Source organism: Stenella coeruleoalba (assembly GCF_951394435.1).
Source record: "Stenella coeruleoalba genome assembly, chromosome: 9".
Classification (NCBI taxonomy): domain Eukaryota; kingdom Metazoa; phylum Chordata; class Mammalia; order Artiodactyla; family Delphinidae; genus Stenella; species Stenella coeruleoalba.
Genome location: NC_137155.1, coordinates 64,364,525 through 64,384,636, shown reverse-complemented (window position 1 = coordinate 64,384,636; position 20,112 = coordinate 64,364,525). Strand labels below are relative to the sequence as shown.

At 40.9% G+C, this 20,112-nt stretch overlaps 1 protein-coding gene and 1 pseudogene across 3 annotated transcripts in view; both read right to left on the bottom strand.

Annotated features, from left to right (window-relative positions):
- Positions 1-1,325: 1,325 nt before the first annotated feature.
- On the bottom strand, positions 1,326-2,298 carry LOC307191745 (heterogeneous nuclear ribonucleoprotein A1-like; annotated as a pseudogene). The gene has a single exon. The product of its transcript is annotated as a heterogeneous nuclear ribonucleoprotein A1-like (transcript).
- Positions 2,299-15,554: 13,256 nt separating this feature from the next.
- ANLN (anillin, actin binding protein) overlaps positions 15,555-20,112 on the bottom strand; it is a 54,843-nt gene continuing 50,285 nt past the window's right edge. For both annotated transcript variants that reach the window (XM_079931079.1, XM_079931080.1), the window contains 2 exons: positions 19,686-19,858; positions 15,555-16,898 (listed from right to left, as the gene is read on the bottom strand). In XM_079931079.1, the coding sequence (XP_079787205.1) occupies positions 16,775-16,898; positions 19,686-19,858 (297 nt within the window). In that variant the 3' untranslated portion in view covers positions 15,555-16,774. The remainder of the gene's footprint in view (positions 16,899-19,685; positions 19,859-20,112) is intronic.

Sequence of the window (20,112 nt, the reverse complement as noted above, 5' to 3'; positions counted from 1 at the left end):
AGTTACTACAAGAACATAAGACTTTTCGGGTAGTAATCACATAATGTTTCAAAAGTCAGTTTTCTTACCAAATGTGAAGGCTTTTCACAACTTTATCTTTACATAAGAAAGCTGATGACAGATTTCTTGCAGGTTTTGAACTGGCGTGTGTATTACTTGTCAACAATAGTATTGTATCAGGTATCAACAATCATAATGGCATAAGAAAGGAAACTCTACAGTGTGTAAGGAGAATGGCCCAAGTACCTTCTTCCTTAAAAGGGAGAAAAAGTTTTTTCTTATGTATCTGTCAAATTCAATCAAAAGTCATGTTTGAAAGACCGTCTGAAATTATCTGGAACTTGTAAATAGGCAGAAAAGATTACAAGGTGTTCTTAGACTGTGGTGCTGCGCTTGACCTCCTATTCATGGAACTATTTCACAAATCTTTGGGGACAGAGGTTAATTTGTAGAATTTCGTTCAGTGGAGATGTAAATAATTTACGTTCACTAGAATAGATAACCTCAAAGGCAATAGTTTGTTGTCCTGTTGGACACTGACCAGTTTTACATCTAACCCAGCAATCTTACCAAACACTGCCTCAAAATATCTTACTTCTTCAGTGCTCTTTAAACTGGTTTTAGTGTCTTACCAGTTCCTCATTAATTAGTGAGTTACAGAACACCTTTGACATATGTTCATTTTATATTTATATGAGTCATGATTTTTTCCTTCTTGAAAACCATACTTTATCTGTCATCATGTCTCCATTGTAAAATAGGAGAAACTTGACGGAATGACCGCTGATTTGGGAAATAAAACACCTAGATTCTATCATTCACTTGCTGCATGATCTGCAGCCAATCACATAAGCTCCTTGAGGCTCAGCTTCCTCATCTGTTAAATGGGAGTAATAGTAGTGCCTTTTCTGCAGGGAATAATAATAGTTGTGAGAGTCAAACAAGGGCATGGAACAGGCTCAGTGAGTGAATATCTTTGTCCCCAAGCTGTTTACTGACAGCACGTAAGCTTTTGTAACAAAGGCTGCTGGTTTCCATGAAGGGGAGCTGGTAATAGGATTCCTCAGAGGTTTTTGTTTTCGTTTTTGTTTTTAAAAAAGACACATTTATTCGGCATCATGATCAGACTATTATATTGAGCAATCAACAGCATGGGTACAAAACAAACAATCTACATTAAAACCCTTTGTTGAAATGCTTTACACTTTCCACAGAACAAAAACTAAAATAGCCTATTATACAATTAGTCACAAATACAGTCCTTGAGATTCTTTGCCCATACACACGAGTATTGTCTAAAACATGTCTTCTTTGTAGCACCACCACTGTGCTTGGCCGAGTTCACAAATCTGTTGTAGCCTGTAGCTTCCCCGTCACTTCTCTGGCTCTCCTCTCCTGCTAAGCTTTGTTTCCTGGCAGTAATTACAACCTTCTGCCACTGCCGTAGCTCCTGCTGCTGCTGGAACCACCACAGCCACCTTGGTTTTGGGGTTTGGCAAAGTATTGGCCTCCACCACCATAGAGGCAAGAACTTCTGTCTCCAAAGTTTCCTCCTTTCACGGGTCCAAAATTTGCAGATTGATTGTTGTAACTGCCAAAAGCATTGTAGCTTCCACCCTCTCCAAAAGTGCGTCCATCATTACCGGATCCATTATAGCCATCCCGCTGCCACCATAGCCACCGCCACCACGGCTGCCACCAAAAGCATCTCGACCACTGACGTTTCCTCCACGACCAAAGCTGCCATTCCCACCAAAACCACCGCCACGACCACCATCAAAGTTTCCAGAACCACTTCGACCCCTGTGGCTGGATGAAGCACCAGCCATCTCTCGCTTAGTCAGGGCTTTCCTTACTTCACAGTTGTGGCCATTCACAGTGTGGCGTTTCTGAATGACAATCTTGTCTACAGAGTCATGGTCGTCAAAGGTTACGAAAGCAAAACCTCTCTTTTTGCCACTGCCTCAGTCAGTCATGATTTCAATCACTTCAATTTTTCCCATACTGTTCAAAATAATCTCTTCGGTGATGTTCTTCAGTGTCTTCTTTAATGCCACAAACAAAAATCTTTTTCACAGTTAAGTGGGCACCAGGTCTTTGAGAATCTTCTCTTGAGACGGCCCTCTTTGGTTCCACCACTCTTCCATCCACCTCGTGTGGCCTTGCCTTCATGGCTGCACCCACCTCCTCCACAGTGGCATACGTGACAAACCCGAAGCCTCTGGAGCGCCTGCTGTTTGGATCCCTCGTTACCACACAATCTGTGAGCACTCCCCGCTGCTCAAAGTGGCTCCTCATGGGCTTCCCTGGCGGCGCAGTGGTTGAGAGTCCGCCTGCCGATGCAGGGGACGCGGGTTCGTGCCCCAATCCGGGAAGATCCCACATGCCGCGGAGCGGCTGGCCCATGAGCCATGGCCGCTGAGCCTGCGCGTCCAGAGCCTGTGCTCCGCAACGGGAGAGGCCGCAACAGTGAGAGGGCCGCGTACCGCAAAAAAAAAAAAAAAAAAAAGTAGCAAAAACAGTGTTTGGAAGGTTGGCTGCAGGGCAGAATAAGGAGTTAGAAAGTGATCAAAGGTGATTCACAGTGTTAAATGGAAAATATACCCTGGAGCTTACCTTCACGTGGTCCAAGGTGTTTCCTGAGCAAATGGCATCACTTAGAGAAGTGATGCAGGGCCAGAGAGTGGGGAGAGAGGGTCTACAGTGTGCATTTCAACGACAATGGGAAATAGTCACTCTGACCAATGCTCTTCTCTGGGCTGATAACTGAAAATCCACCCTACAAATGCCAACTGTATAGCTGTAAGTATGGTACTTTACTAAAGTTCCAAATGTCACGAGAAATAAAGGTCTTTATGGTGTTATGAAACGCTTATACCTGAATGTGAATGAAGTTACAGACAGCTATTTCGTGGAGTGCAGGAGAGAGATTATCAGGACGCTGGGCACCAGTGGGGAAAAGTAAAAAACGCAGAGGCTGAGGGCAGAAATAGATCAAGGGGAAGCCAGGCTGGCAGCTACCCATGGTGCCACCCCATGATGGGCACCAAGACATCACTGGAATAGGAAGAAATGTTGTGCCAGTTAGCTCAGATTTCCACATGTAATTTCTTGCTTTATTGGGAAACTAATGGGTCCTGCTCTCACCAATTCCCCAAAGTACAAGTGGGCATTTGAAAAGCCATCCTCCCATAGGCCAACTGCTTGGTGCTGTTTCAGCCTCTCCATCAGTGATGGAACGTGGATAGGCTGACCGTCCTACAATGAGGACAAAGTCAACCTAAGCTCTGGCACCTGGTGAGTTTTGACCTGGTGCAGTCAACAAAGAATGAGGGTTCTGCTTTACTGTATGTGTCTTAACCCTCTAAGAGGCCTCCCAAAACATTGTCCGGTTCAGGAAAAAATAAAACGGAAGGAATACAACATCTACCAAAAAAATGAAAAACGTTTGCCATTGTGAAAGTCATAAAAAGGCTTTAAACATATTTTAATAAAACTTTACAACTACATTCATTCGTTCTCCCTTATCATTAGTGAACATGAATAATGCTATGGAAGAATTGTGAAATAAGAGACATTTCTGGGACTTCCCTGGGGGTCCAGTGGTTAAGACTCCATGCTTCTACTGCAGGGAGCACAGGTTCAATCCCTGATTGGGGTACTAAGATCCCACATGCCACATGGCGTGGGGAAAAGAAAGACATTTCCTTTTTTTTTTTTTAATTTTTATTTATTTATTTTTGTCTGTGTTGGGTCTCCATTGCTGCACGTGGGCTTTCTCTAGCTGCAGAGAGCAGGGGCTACTCTTTGTTGTGGTGCGCAGGCTTTTCATCCTGGTGGCTTCTTTTGTTGCGGAGCATGGGCTCTAGGCGCGTGGGCTTCAGTAGTTTGGCACACGGGCTTAGTTGCTCCACGGCATGTGGGATCTTCCCGGACCAGGGCTCGAACCTGTGTCCTCTGAATTGGCAGGCGGATTCTTAATCACTGCACCACCAGGGAAGCCCCAAAAGAGACATTTCTAAGAAAGTTAAAATATAATGCTACATTTATTCTAAATAACAAGCCCTTAATTCGAAAGAGATATACAATTTTTTAAAGAGAAAATTCATTTCTTCCCTTCAACCACCAACTAAATAAATGTTGAACAAACATGGGAAGTCCATTGGTTTGGGGGAGTTCCATATTGCTACCCTACTTTGGGCACCACATGTCTATAACCAGCCCTGGCTCACCATATCTACCCCCCCCCACCCCAATATAGGTATATATTTTCTTTTGGTTTCGCGTGAATGCATTTGATTCCTTTATTCAACAAGCATATATTGTATGTCGACTACATGTCAAGTACTGTCCTAAGTACTCTCGAATATTATCACATTTTATCTTTATAGCAAACCTTTCAGGTTGTTTACAAATGAGAAAATTCATTTCAGAAGCTAACATCCCAGACTCCCAGACGCAATATTAATTTAGTGAATTGATTTTTTTTCCTCAACACATTCCAAAAAGGATTTAAGTCTTTTCCATTAAAAATGAAATCCTACATCTAATGTATGGAGTTTCTGAGTAATGATGGTGCATTGGACAGATGTGTTTACCTTGGCTCTCTCATGGAGGCCCACAAAAAGCCAGCAATGGAGTTCTGTTAAAGAGACTCATAATTTACACAAAGTCAGTGGAGAGGAAACAGCAGCAACAGCATGTGGAAAGTGGTAAAAAGCATCTGGCTTGGTCAACTCAAGAGAGCCAAGAGCCAAACCAGAGGAGGGGAAGCCCAGAAACCACCAGCACTGCCTTGCAGAATTTCACAAAATCTCAGAAACAAGCAGCACCAGGTACCCTCTGAAATCGAGGGTAAAATCAGAGTCAAAAACAGGACGGTGGCTGGAAAAAATCTGTTAAGAAGCAGTAGATCGCTTCCCCAACCTCAGCAAAATGGTGTACGTTTATTCTGAGAAAATGGTGAGCCGGAGAGACTCTGCCCCAGAGGGAGGTTTGAGGTACCACACTGGAAACAGGAGGCTTTGGGAAGGCTGTCCGTTGAATCTGGAGCTGCTCCCAGGCTCCTCCCTCACTGGCAGCCGGGTCCTCCACCAAGGACTGGGACATTCTTCTCTGGTCATAGAAAATAATCCCACATATACTGACACTATAGACCCACAGTGAAATGTGCCACCCCACGATACTTAAGTGGAGTCTGCCACGTACAGAGTCTGCAGTCAGCATTTAGTCCCTCATTCGTAAACATGCACAGAGAGCCACGGACTGAAATTGAACACTTGGGGAAAGCTTCTAACGTGAAGAAAGAAAGCCCCAAACTAATAAACAGAAGAAAGAAACTTAGAGGAAAGAGAAAATATGGGGGGAGGGGCAGGGGGAGACTTAAAAGAAAATAATTTCACTAAGATCTTCAAAGGAAGAGAAGATATTTTCCACAGGTCCCAAGAACAGAATTTATTTTTAAAAAAAAATTCAGGAAACAGGAGCGCTGCAATATACAGTTGAGGAGTGTCATGAACAGACTTCCAAAAATGTCCCCACAAGATCCCCACCCTCCAGGTATGCAAACACTAATCTTAGTACTACTGTAAAGGGACTTACATGTGCAATTAAGGTTACTAATCAGCCAATCTTAAAGAAGGGAAATGATCCTGGATTACCAAGTAAGTCCTCAGAGAATGCAAGAGAGCAGATTATTGAAGAAACAGAGAAAAATGCCCTTCAGTGGGGGGGTGGGGGGGTGGGGGGTGGGAGATGCGGGGTGGGGGGGGGTGGGGGGGAGGGATAGATTGGGAGTCCGGGATTGACATGTACACACTGCTATATTTAAAATAGGTAAACAAAAAGGACCTACTGTATAGCACAGGGAACTCTGATCAATGCTCTGTAATAACATAAATGGGAAAAGAATTTGAAAAAGAATAGATGCATGTATATGTAGAACTGAATCACTTTTCTGTACACCTGAAACTAACACAACATTGTTAATCAACCATACTCCAGTGTAAAATAAAAATAAAAAGACAAGAAAAGAAAAATGACCTTCATTTGAAGGACGTGAGTTCTCACATTACAAAAGCCCAACACAGTGGATGGAAAAAGACCCCAGAAATGCCCATTATTTTCCTGAAATTTCAGAACACTCAGAACAGAAAGAAAACCCAACAAAGCTTCCAGAGAGAAAAAACAAGTCACATCAAAGGATCAAAATCAGAATGGCTTTGGACTTCACAGCTGAAATGCTGGAACCTAGAAACCAATGGACCAAAGTCCTCACAATCTAAGGAAAAACTATTTCTAGACTAGAATTCTAGAACTGGCCAAATTATCAGTGAAGTATGATGGTAGACTAATGACATTAGACCAGTTAGCTCTCATGAATGTACCTCCCAGCATCATTCTCAGATGCTTCAACAAAACCAGGACTTTAACCGTGGGAGAGGAAGAGACAGGATTCAGGAGCCACGGGGCCGGGGACGGGGGAGGCAGGAAGTGCTGGTCTTATAATAAACTTTGTAGAAATATCAGACCCTTAAGGTTTGATTAAAATAAAAATGGAAAAATAGGCATATTGTAAAAACAGAAGAATAAATAAATGAGGAAACGGATTGAAGAAAACAACCTGGGGTAAACTTAATATCTCAAATGCATACTGTCTGGCCTCAATTAATTCCAAGAACTAGACCACAGATTTGGCTTCATTCTTCCAAGATGCTGAGATACACAGTCAGTTACAAGATTTATAGTGTCCATAGGACAAACACACCACAGCTGTTCAACAGAAACGCAGCTTTTCCTAATACCTGAGACAAATTTTTCCCGTAGGTCCTCATAAAAAGGACACTGCATAATGTTGTAGTCGGTGTACCTGAAACTATCCCAAAGATGTATACAACAGTAAAATTTCCCATTGCTCTTTCTTATCATGTCCATCAAAATAGGCAGATGGCAAAAAAATGGAAACACAATTTAGAATAAGTGCCTGAGCTGAAAGTGCATGTTCCAAGGGTAACATTAAAAATGCTTGTCTTTCAATCAGTCCTCGATGAGCATTGCTTCTTACAACCTGGGATTTTATTTTTTCTTGCATCTCCATATTTACCCCAGGTTGGGATTTAGAAACATGAGGCAGATCAGACAAACTCAGGTAGGCAAAGGGTCTGAGATTTTTATCTTACTTGCAGGCTAACCATTTAGCCGGCCACAGTTTCATGTGTGCTGACAGAAGACAATCCTGGGTTAGGGACAAAGGACTGTATTACAGCAACAACAGTAATCAGAGTATCAGCATTTGTGCGGGTTCGCCAAACCTCAATTCCCATAGGACGATGCAACGAAGGCCAGATGACACCTGCACATACTCTGGGTTGAAATACTCTGTGTTTAGGAAAACTGCATCTTTTATAATGAGCAGTATGTCTGCCTTTTGCTCTCTAGAAAGACACTATCTCTAGCTTCCAAGGTTGTAAGCAAACCTGTTCTTTGCTCCAGAGGCTGAGACTTCATCTTCCAAAACCTTTCTACATCCGTGAAAAGATAGTCTAGAACAAATTTGCAAGATAAGTGCAAGTTGTGCAGAAACACAACAGAACCGTGGAAAACTGCCTGCCAAGAGTGAGTGGGTAGGAGGAATGACAGAAGGCAGATTTCAAGAGGAAACCTCAAGAGAAGGCTGTGGAGTCCCAAGAAAAAAATGTATCCCAAGCCTCAACAAGATACGAAGTTCAGATCGTAACAATAGTTGCCACTGGTACAAACAAATGGAGCACCTTTCTGCTCCCAAGTGGCTCTACACCCTAGGGCCTGGCTCTCTTCCTCCAGCTGGCAACTGGAGGAAGGATGGAACAGAGAAGTGCAAAGGGCACAGGCCAAGTGTCTCCAAAGGAAGTTTCCCAAAAGCTACTACAAACTTTGCACTACAAACTTTGTGCTTATATCCCATTTGCCAGAACTCAGTCCCATGGTCACTATGACCTGCAGGGGAGGCTGTGAAATGTAGTCTTTATTCTGAGCAGCTACATGCCATGCTTTGAGCTCTATCACTACAGAAAGACGGGGTCACTACAGTCTCCGCCACACCTTTCAAGGCATTTTCCAAAACAAGGAGTTCCTTTGGGGTAGCAAGAGTTCCTTTGCTACCCCAAAGGAACTCTAGGCCACTGCTAAAATACATTTTTTAAACTTGGCACACTAGAATTCTATGTAAAGACCCTTAGAGATCTCCTGGTGCTACCTGCTAATATTATAGGCAAGATACATGAGTGTTATTTATGCCAGATTATATGCAAATTAGCAATAGATTTTAATTGGTTTAATGCACATTCATTTGGCAAACATTTATTGAGCACCAACTGTGTACCACACACCATGTTCAGTGTGATCATCTCACTTAAGGAGCAATAACTTTCCACTGGGACTCACAGCTGTACACCCCAGGCCAAGCTTCATAAAGAATTTTCATATCACAATACGTTCAGAGTTTTGTTTTCATTTTACTAATCAGGAAGCCAGAGGCTCAGAGTAATGAAGTAGTTTGAAAAAAATTAAGCATAGAATTAGGTTGTAGAAAAGGAACGTATATCCCACGTCTTTCTTTTCTTCCCTAGCCTGGTGGTCTGTACCAAGGTGTGTTCTTCCATTATGCTATTCCCTTCTCAACATACTAGCCGAAAAGCGGATAAATGATTTGATCAGTTTGTGTTTTTTCTTTGGTTTTTATTCTCAGAAGATTTCTTATATAAGATTTCCTGAATTTCTAAATGTTTTCGTTTGACTGGGACGATTAAAGCTATGGTAACTCTTTCTCATCAACTTTAATATTGGCTTTGATTTAGAATACATTGTTTGGGGCTTCATATTATTTTAAGATTACATTAAAAATTTCCACAACAATCTGTAACCAAAAGATGGGAAGATGCTCTCCCTACAATGCTTATTTCAAATGCACTGCGGGAAGTGGAGTCAAACAAACTGGACCTTGTTTATCAGTCCCAAGGGGCACATAACATTTCTAAGAACTGAGCAAAATAATAGGTAATACGAAGCATCTACAGTATTCTCATAAGAATAAATTTTCTATACCCTCTAAGTCTTCATCTTTCTGGCCTGGAGTCTCCCATTTCGTTAAACATCGTATACTACACCCAAACCTCTGAATTTTGGGAAGTACATATTTTTTTAAATGACTTCACTCACGTAAAAATCTAACTTTTGGAAGAAAGCAGATTAAGTCCACTTTCCACTTTTATAGAAGTGAAAGTTGTTTTAACTTCTCAAGGAAGTCTTGAAAACAAGAAAAAGATGTTATATTGAGTAGAGGCAATTCTAAAATCATATCATTACTGTTATTTTCTCTGTGACAAAACTTCAATAAATGCCGTAAAGTGCTATTCATTGCCAAGGGGATTTCTAGACACTTTTAAATTCCCAGCAACCTCTAACTTCAGATGGCAAGAATAGAAATCTTGGTGTTGGGAAGACAGCTGGCCCAATCAGATTTATATCTGCCTCTATCCAGACTTTCTTGGGCATCTAATTCCACAGTAAACAATCACTACCACTTCTCAGGAATTTACTCTTGGCCTTTTTACTGGTCTGAGGCCTTAATAGTTATTGCCTTATTTAATGTTCCCAATAGATTATGTGGTAGGTACCGTGTGGCTGAAGGTACCATACTCAACCTGCAGCTGAAGAATACTCAGCTAGTAAAGGAACTGAGTGTAGATGCAGCCACGTACAAATGAACGTTAATCTCCCTAACATATAAGCTTACAAATCAAATAATAAGGGCAATTGAAATGTGGACAAATGACGAAAATATGGAATTCACAAATGAAGCAATACATGGGACCAATAAACACATGGAAAGATACTCAAAGTCAGTTGAATCTATCAAAATTGCCTAAGCAATTTAAAAAACTCATCAGTTTTGGGGACTTGATAGAAATAATTAAAGAAAAAATTTATTCCATAATAGAGAGGATCGTTTAAATTAACATAATTAAATTTCACAAGATGTGCTTGAGAACTCTGGAAGTTACAGACTGTTAAAACTGCATCAGTGGGGGCTTCCCTGGTGGCGCAGTGGTTGAGAGTCCGCCTGCCGATGCAGGGGACACGGGTTCGTGCCCCGGTCTGGGACAATCCCACATGCCGCGGAGCAGCTGGGCCCGTGAGCCATGGCCGCTGAGCCTGCGTGTCCGGAGCCTGTGCTCCGCAACGGGAGAGGCCACAACAGTGAGAGGCCCGCATACTGCAAAAAAAAAAAAACAAGAAACTGCATCAGTGGGACCAAGATGCAATAGATGCATTTCTCCCTATTCCTCCTTCTAAGTACAGTCAAAGCCCTGGGCATTATATATAAAACAAACACCAGAAGACCTGAAGGGTGGAAAGAAAAAGGTAGCCCATCTAGAGAACTTGAGACCCAAGGAACAACACGATGGTGAGTTCTCTGGTTTTTGTGTGATATATTCTGGACTGGATGCTAGAGAAGCTGGCAACCCAGAGAGGCCAATGGCAACAAGAAAAGCTCCTTCTGGCTGAAGTACTAGAAAAGAGGCAGGCTAGCGAGACAGAAAACTTTTAGACAATAACCACCCTATCCCAGCCAAACACCACAGAAAAAAACATGGCCCCACCACCATCCATGCAAAGGTCAACTGGGGACCCGGACTTCAACCCTCGAGCAGCTGTAACAAGACACACTGTGTCAGTAGGGTCCATGTCATTTTCCTGGTACGTAAAAACCTCCCAAACTAACAGAAAAGGGACAATTCAAATAGCAGCTTTCTCGGACTCTCAAGGCAGAATAACAAATCCTTTTGCAAGTCAGGTGGCTCTCATATCTCTGCTTTCAACAAAAACAAAGGAGTTAGAAGTAGTGGCAGGGCCTGCTGGTGGTCCCTGCAAATGGGAGGGGGTCATACAGTCTTTTAGGGTTCAGACTCTTTTTAGGGTATAAACGGTTAGGGTTTAGGGATTACTACCATAGAGGCCTGTGCAGAGTCTCCTTCTCTGCTATAGCTGGTCACGCTCTGACTTCATATTTGAAACCGTTGTGCAATTTTCCACATTGCAGTTGCCCCAGCCTCTACAAGGCTCCCAGTAGCCAGCATATTTCATGAATAAGGAGTAAAACCTACAGATCGCTGTCCAGTCCTCCATGATTGCATAGTTTGGGTGCCCCAATTCTACCATACTTGTTCACAAAGTTCCCACGAACGTGCTGACTGGGATGGGGTCTAAACTGCACCTATCATCTGGGTCCTATCACCCTTCACCCTGCTCCACAAATTCCTCCTCCCCCATCTCTTATATTCCTTTATACCACTATCCTCGGGGCCTTCCTCACCTTTGGCTCTTTCCCATCAGAGCAGTAACAAATATCCTGCCTCAATATTTCCCCACCAAACTATTGTCCCATTGCGCCTTTCCCGTCTCAATCCAACAACCTGTAGTCTCTATTCAGTCTACCACTCACTCAAAGTTTCATTCCAATTTTAAATGTTAAAGTGTTCATAAGTGCACGAACACAAGCAAAATGAAAATATTTTCATTGTAAACATATCAAATATTCTAGAAATAGAGTCAAAAGTCAAAGCATTTCTCCACCCAGTACTACTCCCAACCTTTCCATTACACTTTCCCATATAAAATTTGGTGTGGCTCCTTCCACACTTTCATCTAGGTATTTATACACAGGTCTGTTACGTATATAGTTTCATGTTGCACGGCATATCCCTCTTTCCCATGAGTTGTTCTGAAAAGTTATATATATATGGATCCCTTTTCTTCTTTAACATTGCATGGTGTGTTGTAGAAAGGGTGCGCCATGATTTCCTATTAATGGGCTTGAGATTACTTCCAATTTTCTTTCCTGTTGATGGACTTTCAGGTTATCTCTATTTTTCCCCTTAAAAACAGTATCATAATGGTCAGCCTTCTATGTAACTTTGCTCACCTCAAAGTTCATCTGAGGAGAGTGGGGAAGAAGGAGTTAAAGTACCTGGCCTTTTGTTCTGAGGAAGGAAGGCAGGTGACACATAAACTCCTTGTAAATGTGCTGAAAACTTGACCTCCTGGCTAATAGACTAATGATATTTGCTAGGAGATCTCTTATCTATGGAATGCTCTTAGTAGGATATGGCTGGTGAAGAATTGTTTATGGTAAATAAAGTTAGAATTTATGGATTCGTGAGGCAAGGCTCCTGAGAAAGTCACACAAGCTGTATAACTATATAGGGTACAAAATGGTAACGTTGCCTTACCTCCAGGCTCCCTGCTGTGTGAGATGTCCCACAAACATCATGTGAGATCTTATCTATTCCTTGTCCCAAGTAGGAATGAAAGACCCAGGAGGCATGCAGGATTTTGTAGACTTCCTGCTTAGCCAGTGCCTTGATCACTTGTGTTCTTGAAATTATGAGTAAAGCTCTATATGGATAAAACCTCTGACGCATGCAAGTCTGATGCGACAGTCTGATACTGTGTATTAGCTCAGAGATTACTGGAGGTTACCAAGTTACCATCCAAGAAGGCTGTAGCAGTTTCTATTCTCACCAAGGGTATGGGTTTCTCAGCAACACTGACTAGTTCCAACAATTCAAGGGCCAATAACCCACTGCCTTTTAAATTCGTATTTTTGTTTATTAATATCATTTTTTCATTTGTTGGTTCTTCGGATCTGCGTGTGTGTGTGTGTGTGTGTGTGTGTGTGTGTGTGCATTTTCTACTAGTATTATTTGCCCCTCTTTCTTAGGTTAAATTTTCTTACTCTTAGTAATTTGAGAACCATCATACTATAATGATAAAGTATGTAGATTCTAGGTTCAAATGCTGATTTGCCACTTGCTAACAGGCATATTGCCTTAGAAAAGTTACCTAAGTTCTAGTTTCCTCATTGAATGCCCATACCATAAGGTCATGTGAAGATTATGAGATAACGCATGCAAAACACCAAGAATATAATCTGGTACATAGTAAATGCTTAAACGATGATAGCCAGCCAAAGGAGCTCTTTATATATTTTGTGTATTAATTCTTTGATTATTAAACCTGTTGTGAATATTTTCTCCTAGTCTGGGGCTTATATTTTAACTTTGCTTAAACTTTGTTTAAATTTGTCAGGAAGGAAATTTTTTTTTTTTTTTCTTGCGGTACGCGGGCCTCTCACTGTTGTGGCCTCTCCCGTTGCGGAGCACAGGCTCCGGACGCGCAGGCTCAGCGGCCATGGCTCACGGGCCCAGCCGCTCCGCGGCATGTGGGATCTTCCCGGACCGGGGCACGAACCCGTGTCCCCTGCATCGGCAGGCGGACTCTCAACCACTGCACCACCAGGTAAGCCCAGGAAATTTTTCATGCAGTCAAATCTGTCATTCTTTTCCTCTGTGTAACCTGATTTTTCATCTGAACCATTTTATCGAATTGACCATTTCGAATTTCAGTTGTTTTCTTTAACCCACTTTTTGATTTTGTGGTCAAATCTTAAGAGCCTTTTTTGGTCTCGGCAGACAGCACTCTTGTATTTCTTTCATAGAAGATAATCATCAGCTACTCCTTTTTCACTTTTCCCCTAAAGATCATGTTCTTTTTGCTCTTGCTTCTCTTTCCACCATCATACTCCCTGGATGATCTTATCGACTCTAATGGTTTCAACAATCCCCCTAGGCACATAACACTGAAATTTTCAGAGCAGTATTTCCCACGGTTTATGAGGTATTTCTTTCTTTTTTTTAAAATTAATTTTTATTGGAGTATAGTTGCTTTACAATGTTGCATTAGTTTCTGCTGTACAGCAAAGTGAATCAGCTATACGTATACATATATCCCCTCTTTTTTGGATTTCCTTCCCATTTAGGTCACCACAGATCACTTAGTTGCCCCGCGGCTTGTGATCACCACAGTTCCCCCTGATATACAGTAGATTCTCATTAGCTATCTATATTATACATAGTAGTGTATATATGTCAATCCCAATCTCCCAACTCATCCCACTCCCCCTTCCCCCCTTGGTATCCATACGTTTGTTCTCTACACCTGTGTCTCTATTTCTGCTTTGCAAATAAGTGCATCTGTATCATTTTTCTAGATTCCACACATAAGCAACATTATATATTTGTTTTTCTCTGACTTACTTCACTCTGTATGACAATCTCTAGGTTCATCCATGTCTCTGCAAATGGCATAATTTCATTCCTTTTTATGGCTAATATTCCATTGTATATATGTACCACATCTTCTTTATCCATTCCTGTTAATGGACATTTAGGTTGCTTCTGTGACCTGGCTATTGTAACTAGTGCTGCAATGAACATTGGGGCGCATGTGTCTTTTTGAATTACGGTTTTCTCAGGGTATATGCCCAGTAGTGGGATTGCTGGGTCATATGGTAGTTCTAGTTTTACTTTTTAAGGAACCTCCATACTGTCCTCCATAGTGGCTGTATCAATTTACATTCCCACCAACAGTGCAAGAGGGCTCCCTTTTATGAGGTATTTCTAACGTATGTTCCACAATCACCTTAAATTTCTTCTAAAACTGAACTTTATATACCCTCTATACATATACTAAGATATAATGTTTGCTAAGGAATACTGTTATGCCTTTTTCTTTCACTTACAACAACGAGTATGTGTGAAATATATTTACTGAACAAAAGAATAGAAATATGTTGCTGTAATATGCACAGAATCTCTCTAGCAGGACACGGCAAAATTGGCAAAAGTGGCTGTGACAAGAGGAAAAGACATACTTTTCACCTTAACTTCTTTGTGTCTTTTGAATTTTGTATAATGACATATAATGCCTATTCAAAAATAAACACAAGGGCTTCCCTGGTGATGCAGTGGTTAAGAATCCGCCTGCCAATTCAGGGCACACGGGTTCGAGCCCTGGTCCAGGAAGATCCCACAAGCCGCGGGGCAACTAAGCCCGTGCGCCACAACTACTGAGCCTGCGCTCTAGAGCCCGCGAGCCACAACTACTGAAACCCACACGCTACAACTACTGAAGCCCATGCGCCTAGAGCCCGTGCTCCGCAACAAGAGAAGCCACCACAACGAGAAGCCCATGCACCGCAACAAAGAGTAGCTCCCACTCACCGCAACTAGAGAAAACCTACGCACAACAACGCAGCCACAAATAAATAAATTTATTTATTAAAAAAGAAATTAAAAAAATAAAAACAAATCTACAAATAAAAGGGGCCCTGTCATCAATCCTACCAAACCTATACCCTGTTTTGGCTGGTGATGTTACTTATCTACTCAGTCTCTGCTAAGCACTTGGGAATCATCCTCCATCTTCTCGAATGTGCGTCCGAGTACCATATTCTATTGAAATGCCTCAGAAATGGATCCTTCATCCACCTCCTGATTCAACAGTGACTCTAAGAACACACAATGGGCTGAGCACTGGGCTAGAGGTAAAAAGATGAATGAAATACCCTCACCAAGTCAGTACAATCCCCTCAAGAAGCCTGCAGCCTACGATGCAGGACAGCTGCACGGCACATTTTAATAATATTTATTAAATAGCTGACTCCTTAAGCCATTTGCAAGTATTTATTTAGGTAGGAGAGCATAAAATATATTTTTATAATACATGTAAGAAAAAACACATTTAAATGAATAAAAAATAAAATGACAGGAGGTGACAGAATTTAGTGTTTATAAATGAGGCCATCAATAACTAACAATTCAAAGAAAGTGATAGTGTATTTAAAGTTGCGACCATGCTTTACATTTACAATATTTTATAATTTAAAAAAAGGCATTAGGCTTTTAAAGGTAATACATGACTTAACAGTTTCTCAAGTGATTTTCATAATGGGTGTCTAGACACTGTCATACACTGATGTGAAAAAGAAAAAAGACAAGAACTTAGGCAAGCAAAGTATTAGTCATAGTAGCTTGGTAACGTTTACTTTTCTTATATAAAGATTCTTCAATTTACATTTGTTCTTGTTACAGGAACAGAAAGAACTAATTTGACACGTATATCTGAGGAGTCTGTAAGCTATAGAGCAAAAATAGTTATTTTTAAAAGCCTGTATTCCATGAAAATGTGCACCACACAGCATTTATAGTAACTGAGTAAATGTAAACCATGTGATTATTAAGTCTTCTAAATAAAACATTTAACCCCCAAATCTCACACAATAATATCCCCTATGCCCACATCTCTTATTTGAAGGCAGCCTTAAGCTTCAGACTAATAAACATTTGCTGTTTTGAAAAAGTTCTTACCTCCATTACTAAAAATGTTTCTGCAAGGTGCCTTAGATTTTTTTTTCAGTACTCTAGTAACAAGATATATCATGATCAATAAATGACCACAACCTTTAGAAAAAAGTACTGAGGCTAGAGAAAGAATGATCAAGTGTGAGGTTTCTGTCTCCAACCCTGGAAGACCTTTCTACTTTGAGACCCACAGCTCCAGGAAGACAACTCAAAATTCCTTACTTAAAAAAAAATATTTTAACATGAATAATTGAATAATTAGATTTCTAGGAAAATGGGGCTTTTAAATTAAAATTTGGCAAAATCAACTATAATACATTTTTTCTTCCAATCATTTATGAATAACAGAAGATAAATCGGGTGAAGTTTTGCATACAAAAGATATAAATACTGCATAATATGTAGTGAATGAATATTGGCACATACCCTTTTGTATTTAAAGCATAAAATGCAACCAGCAAAACTGATGCTCTTAAGAAACATTTATGACCTAAGTCAGAAAACCTCTATATGACTTGGAAATGTCCCACAGTTTAAGGCTTTCCAATAGGTTTATAGCAAGCATCAGGTTGCCAGAGGCGAATATCGACAAGAACTTGATTGAGTTTTTGCATCCAGAGATCCCGCTCTTCCTTGGTATCTGCAGACAGCCAGTTCCTACATGAACAAACAAAAAGATCAGGATCCTTTCCCCCATTCCATATCTCCAAGTACTCTTGCTGGGGCGGGATGGGGGGGCGGAGCCTAAATAGTAAAAGGAGTAACTCTTTACCACTTTTTAATGCAGCGGTCCCCAATCTTTTTGGCACCAGGGACCGGTTTCATGGAAGACAATTTTTCCACGGCCGGCAGGGGGGTGGTTCAGGCGGTAATGCAAGCGATGGGGAGCGGCAGAGGGCGCTTCGCTCGGTCACCCGCCACTCACCTCGTGCTGTGCGGTCTGGTTCCTAACAGGCCGCAGACCGGGGCTTGGGGACCCCTGTTTTAATGGATGCTAAATCAAGAGACCCATAGTAAAGTGCTTCTCCAATTACAACAAAAGAGAAACATCTTGCAGGTTGGTTAGCTGAACCATAACTCACACTGATTACATTTGGGAAATGATGGAGTTTCACACCAAAGGCAGTAACTAATCGTGTATAGTTGGTCTGACTGGGCAATTTGGTGGTGCAGGACAGCCACTGAGCATGGGTCACTTCCTAGAAGAGCAAGCACACCACTGGCCTGAATATGGGAGCCCCCCCAGATCCCTCAGACTCAGGGTCCCCAAGAGCTGGAATCACAGACTCATGAACCTTCACCTGGCCTTATAGATACTATTTTGTACTGTCTCCCATTATTCTTGTCCCACTGTATTAGTAGAGCACAGTATTTACAGTAAATGATCTGAAGATCCTAAGACTTTGTCTATCCTGATCTCTTTGTTCATATCAGAATCTCTTCTTTGTATCCATATTTAGCTGCAAGTTGAATATCCAGTTGATGTGGCAGGCGAGGATGGGGGGAAAGGGGAATTCCCTAATTCACAAGCCAGACCATTCTTCTAGAGGACAGCCGGGTGTTAGAAGTATGTTGTATTGTACTCATTCTCCATCTTTATAATTTCTCCCCATTGGTACTAGAAATGGTATAAGTGTGAATAAGCAGTGAGTTGATCATCTATTGGTCAATGGAGAGAACACAATACTTACAGTAATGATAGTGACCATTCATTGAGCTCATTCCATGTGCGTGACACCATGCTAAGTGTGTCTACTCATTAACCTCTACTGTCATTCTGTGGAGTTTATTCTTCTCCTCTGACACAGGAGATTTCAGAGGGCTAGCAAAGTTAAGTAACTTGCCATGGTCACATTTGGTGAGTCACTGAGTCAGGATTTAAACATAGATCTGTTGACTTCAAAGTTCAACTGTATAATACTGGCTCCCCATGTGATGAAACATTTCTAGTTCAAATGTATAATCTATATTTCAAAGTAGGCAATATTTATCAGATGATAAATATTTTGTATTGAAGGAGGGAAATATAGCAAGGTTGGTTAGTAGAGATAAAAATGATATACATTAAATTTAGATAAAAGGCATAGGTCAAAAAGGCCCTGGGGAGAAACAGATAAATAATACAAAGGAGAATGCAGAACTGTAAAATGTATATACTCTGCAAAATATATGATCAAAAAGTGAAATAAGTTTTAAGAAGCCACCAAGCAAAGCTAAAAACTCAGCCAAGACTGAGCTGAGCATGGGCCTCTCTCAAATGCTTGGATAAAGTGTCCACTCAAATTACAATAATGTTATAATAAGAAAAACTGCATGCAAGCGAACTACAGAGTAATTAGAGCAATATGTGATATAACTATTTCTACCGCAGGAGAAGGTCGAGGTCTGGGAGGGTTTATGTAACAAGTAAAAGATAAGACTATATGAAAAATGTGAGTACTGTTTAAAAAGGGCCACTGTGGTCAGGAAGTACTTGGGGACTGAATTTTGGTTGGTTCCCTCACTGACTGTGGCCATGAACAGGGTAGCTACTAAAGAAAGTGACTATAAATCCAATTTGCCTCTCCTGTCCTGTCTGATGTCACTGCTGCAAAGAAGGCGCCCGAAGGAAGGAGTGGATGAGCTCAACTAAATTAATCTGAAAGTAATCTAGACATCAAGAATTTCCAAAGAACGCGTCCCCTCTTTCTCTGTTTTAAAACCAACTGGCGGTATCTGGGCAACTTTGTTCTATTTTAATAGAGTGTCTCTTGGCTGACCTTTCTGATATTTCCACATCGGAAACTCATGGAGCCAGTTCTACCCATCTCCCTGTCTGCAATATCCAGCAACAGTCTGATTAACAGAGATTCTGTCAAATTCTAACTTTTGTCCCTAATCATAATTTTGTACATTGAAGTTGGTCTGCAAGCTTCTCTTGGGCATCCAAGCAAAAGAACCTTACACTCTTAGCAATAAGCTTTTGCATCTTATACTTAAGATTAGGGTTAACGAAAAGTGACAGTCCCAGTAGTTTATTCTGTTAATCTCCAACCAGAAATTTCCAGAGTAAATTGTTTTGTAAGTCAGCAGGTTAATCGAGGGTATTTGGGGAATAGACAGGAAGGGATGTGTCAAATCGCTTTAAAAAATACTTGACTTCTCAATTACACATGAAATCTTCAAACTCAGCCCAAAGAATATTAGGTAACTGTCCTGAAAATGGCTATACTGTGAGTATACTAGAAAACATGATAAGCTAAGATATAACTTGAATGCTGTATTTTCCTTAACTATATTGATTTAATTATTAGCTTACTCTCTTACTGATGTGTGTGTGTTTTGTTTCCTCATTAAGACTGTACCCTCTTCAAAGACAAGGATCATCGCTGATATTTCTTACAGTGGTAAGAACATAGCGGGCAATCACTTAGTTGATAGAAATATTTATAGCCCAATACATACTTGGTGACACAGAGTGTGTCCCTGCATTGGCTGACCAGAGTCTCTCGGTCATCTTCTCTTTGTGGTCGGACAGTAATTAATTCAAAAGTGTTGCGTCTTGCACAAAATTCTCTGTTGGCTGGTTCTATCTGCCGACTGGTACAATTGGCCAAATTTAATCTTCCTATGGGATTCTTTAAAAACAAATTTTTAAAAAACATGATTAGTAGAAAATAAACAAGACCATTTAAGTCAATAAGCATTAAACAGTATTCCAGCTGATACAAATTTAAAATTAAAAAAGCATTAATTTAAAAGTTAAAGTTTAATTACACTGAGTTTAGAGAAACATATTTAACATTTATTACTGTTTTTTGCTGGTCATAAAAATAGAAACCAAAGATGTCTACTGGAGCTCTTAGTCAACTTAAAAAACAAACTTTTTGTT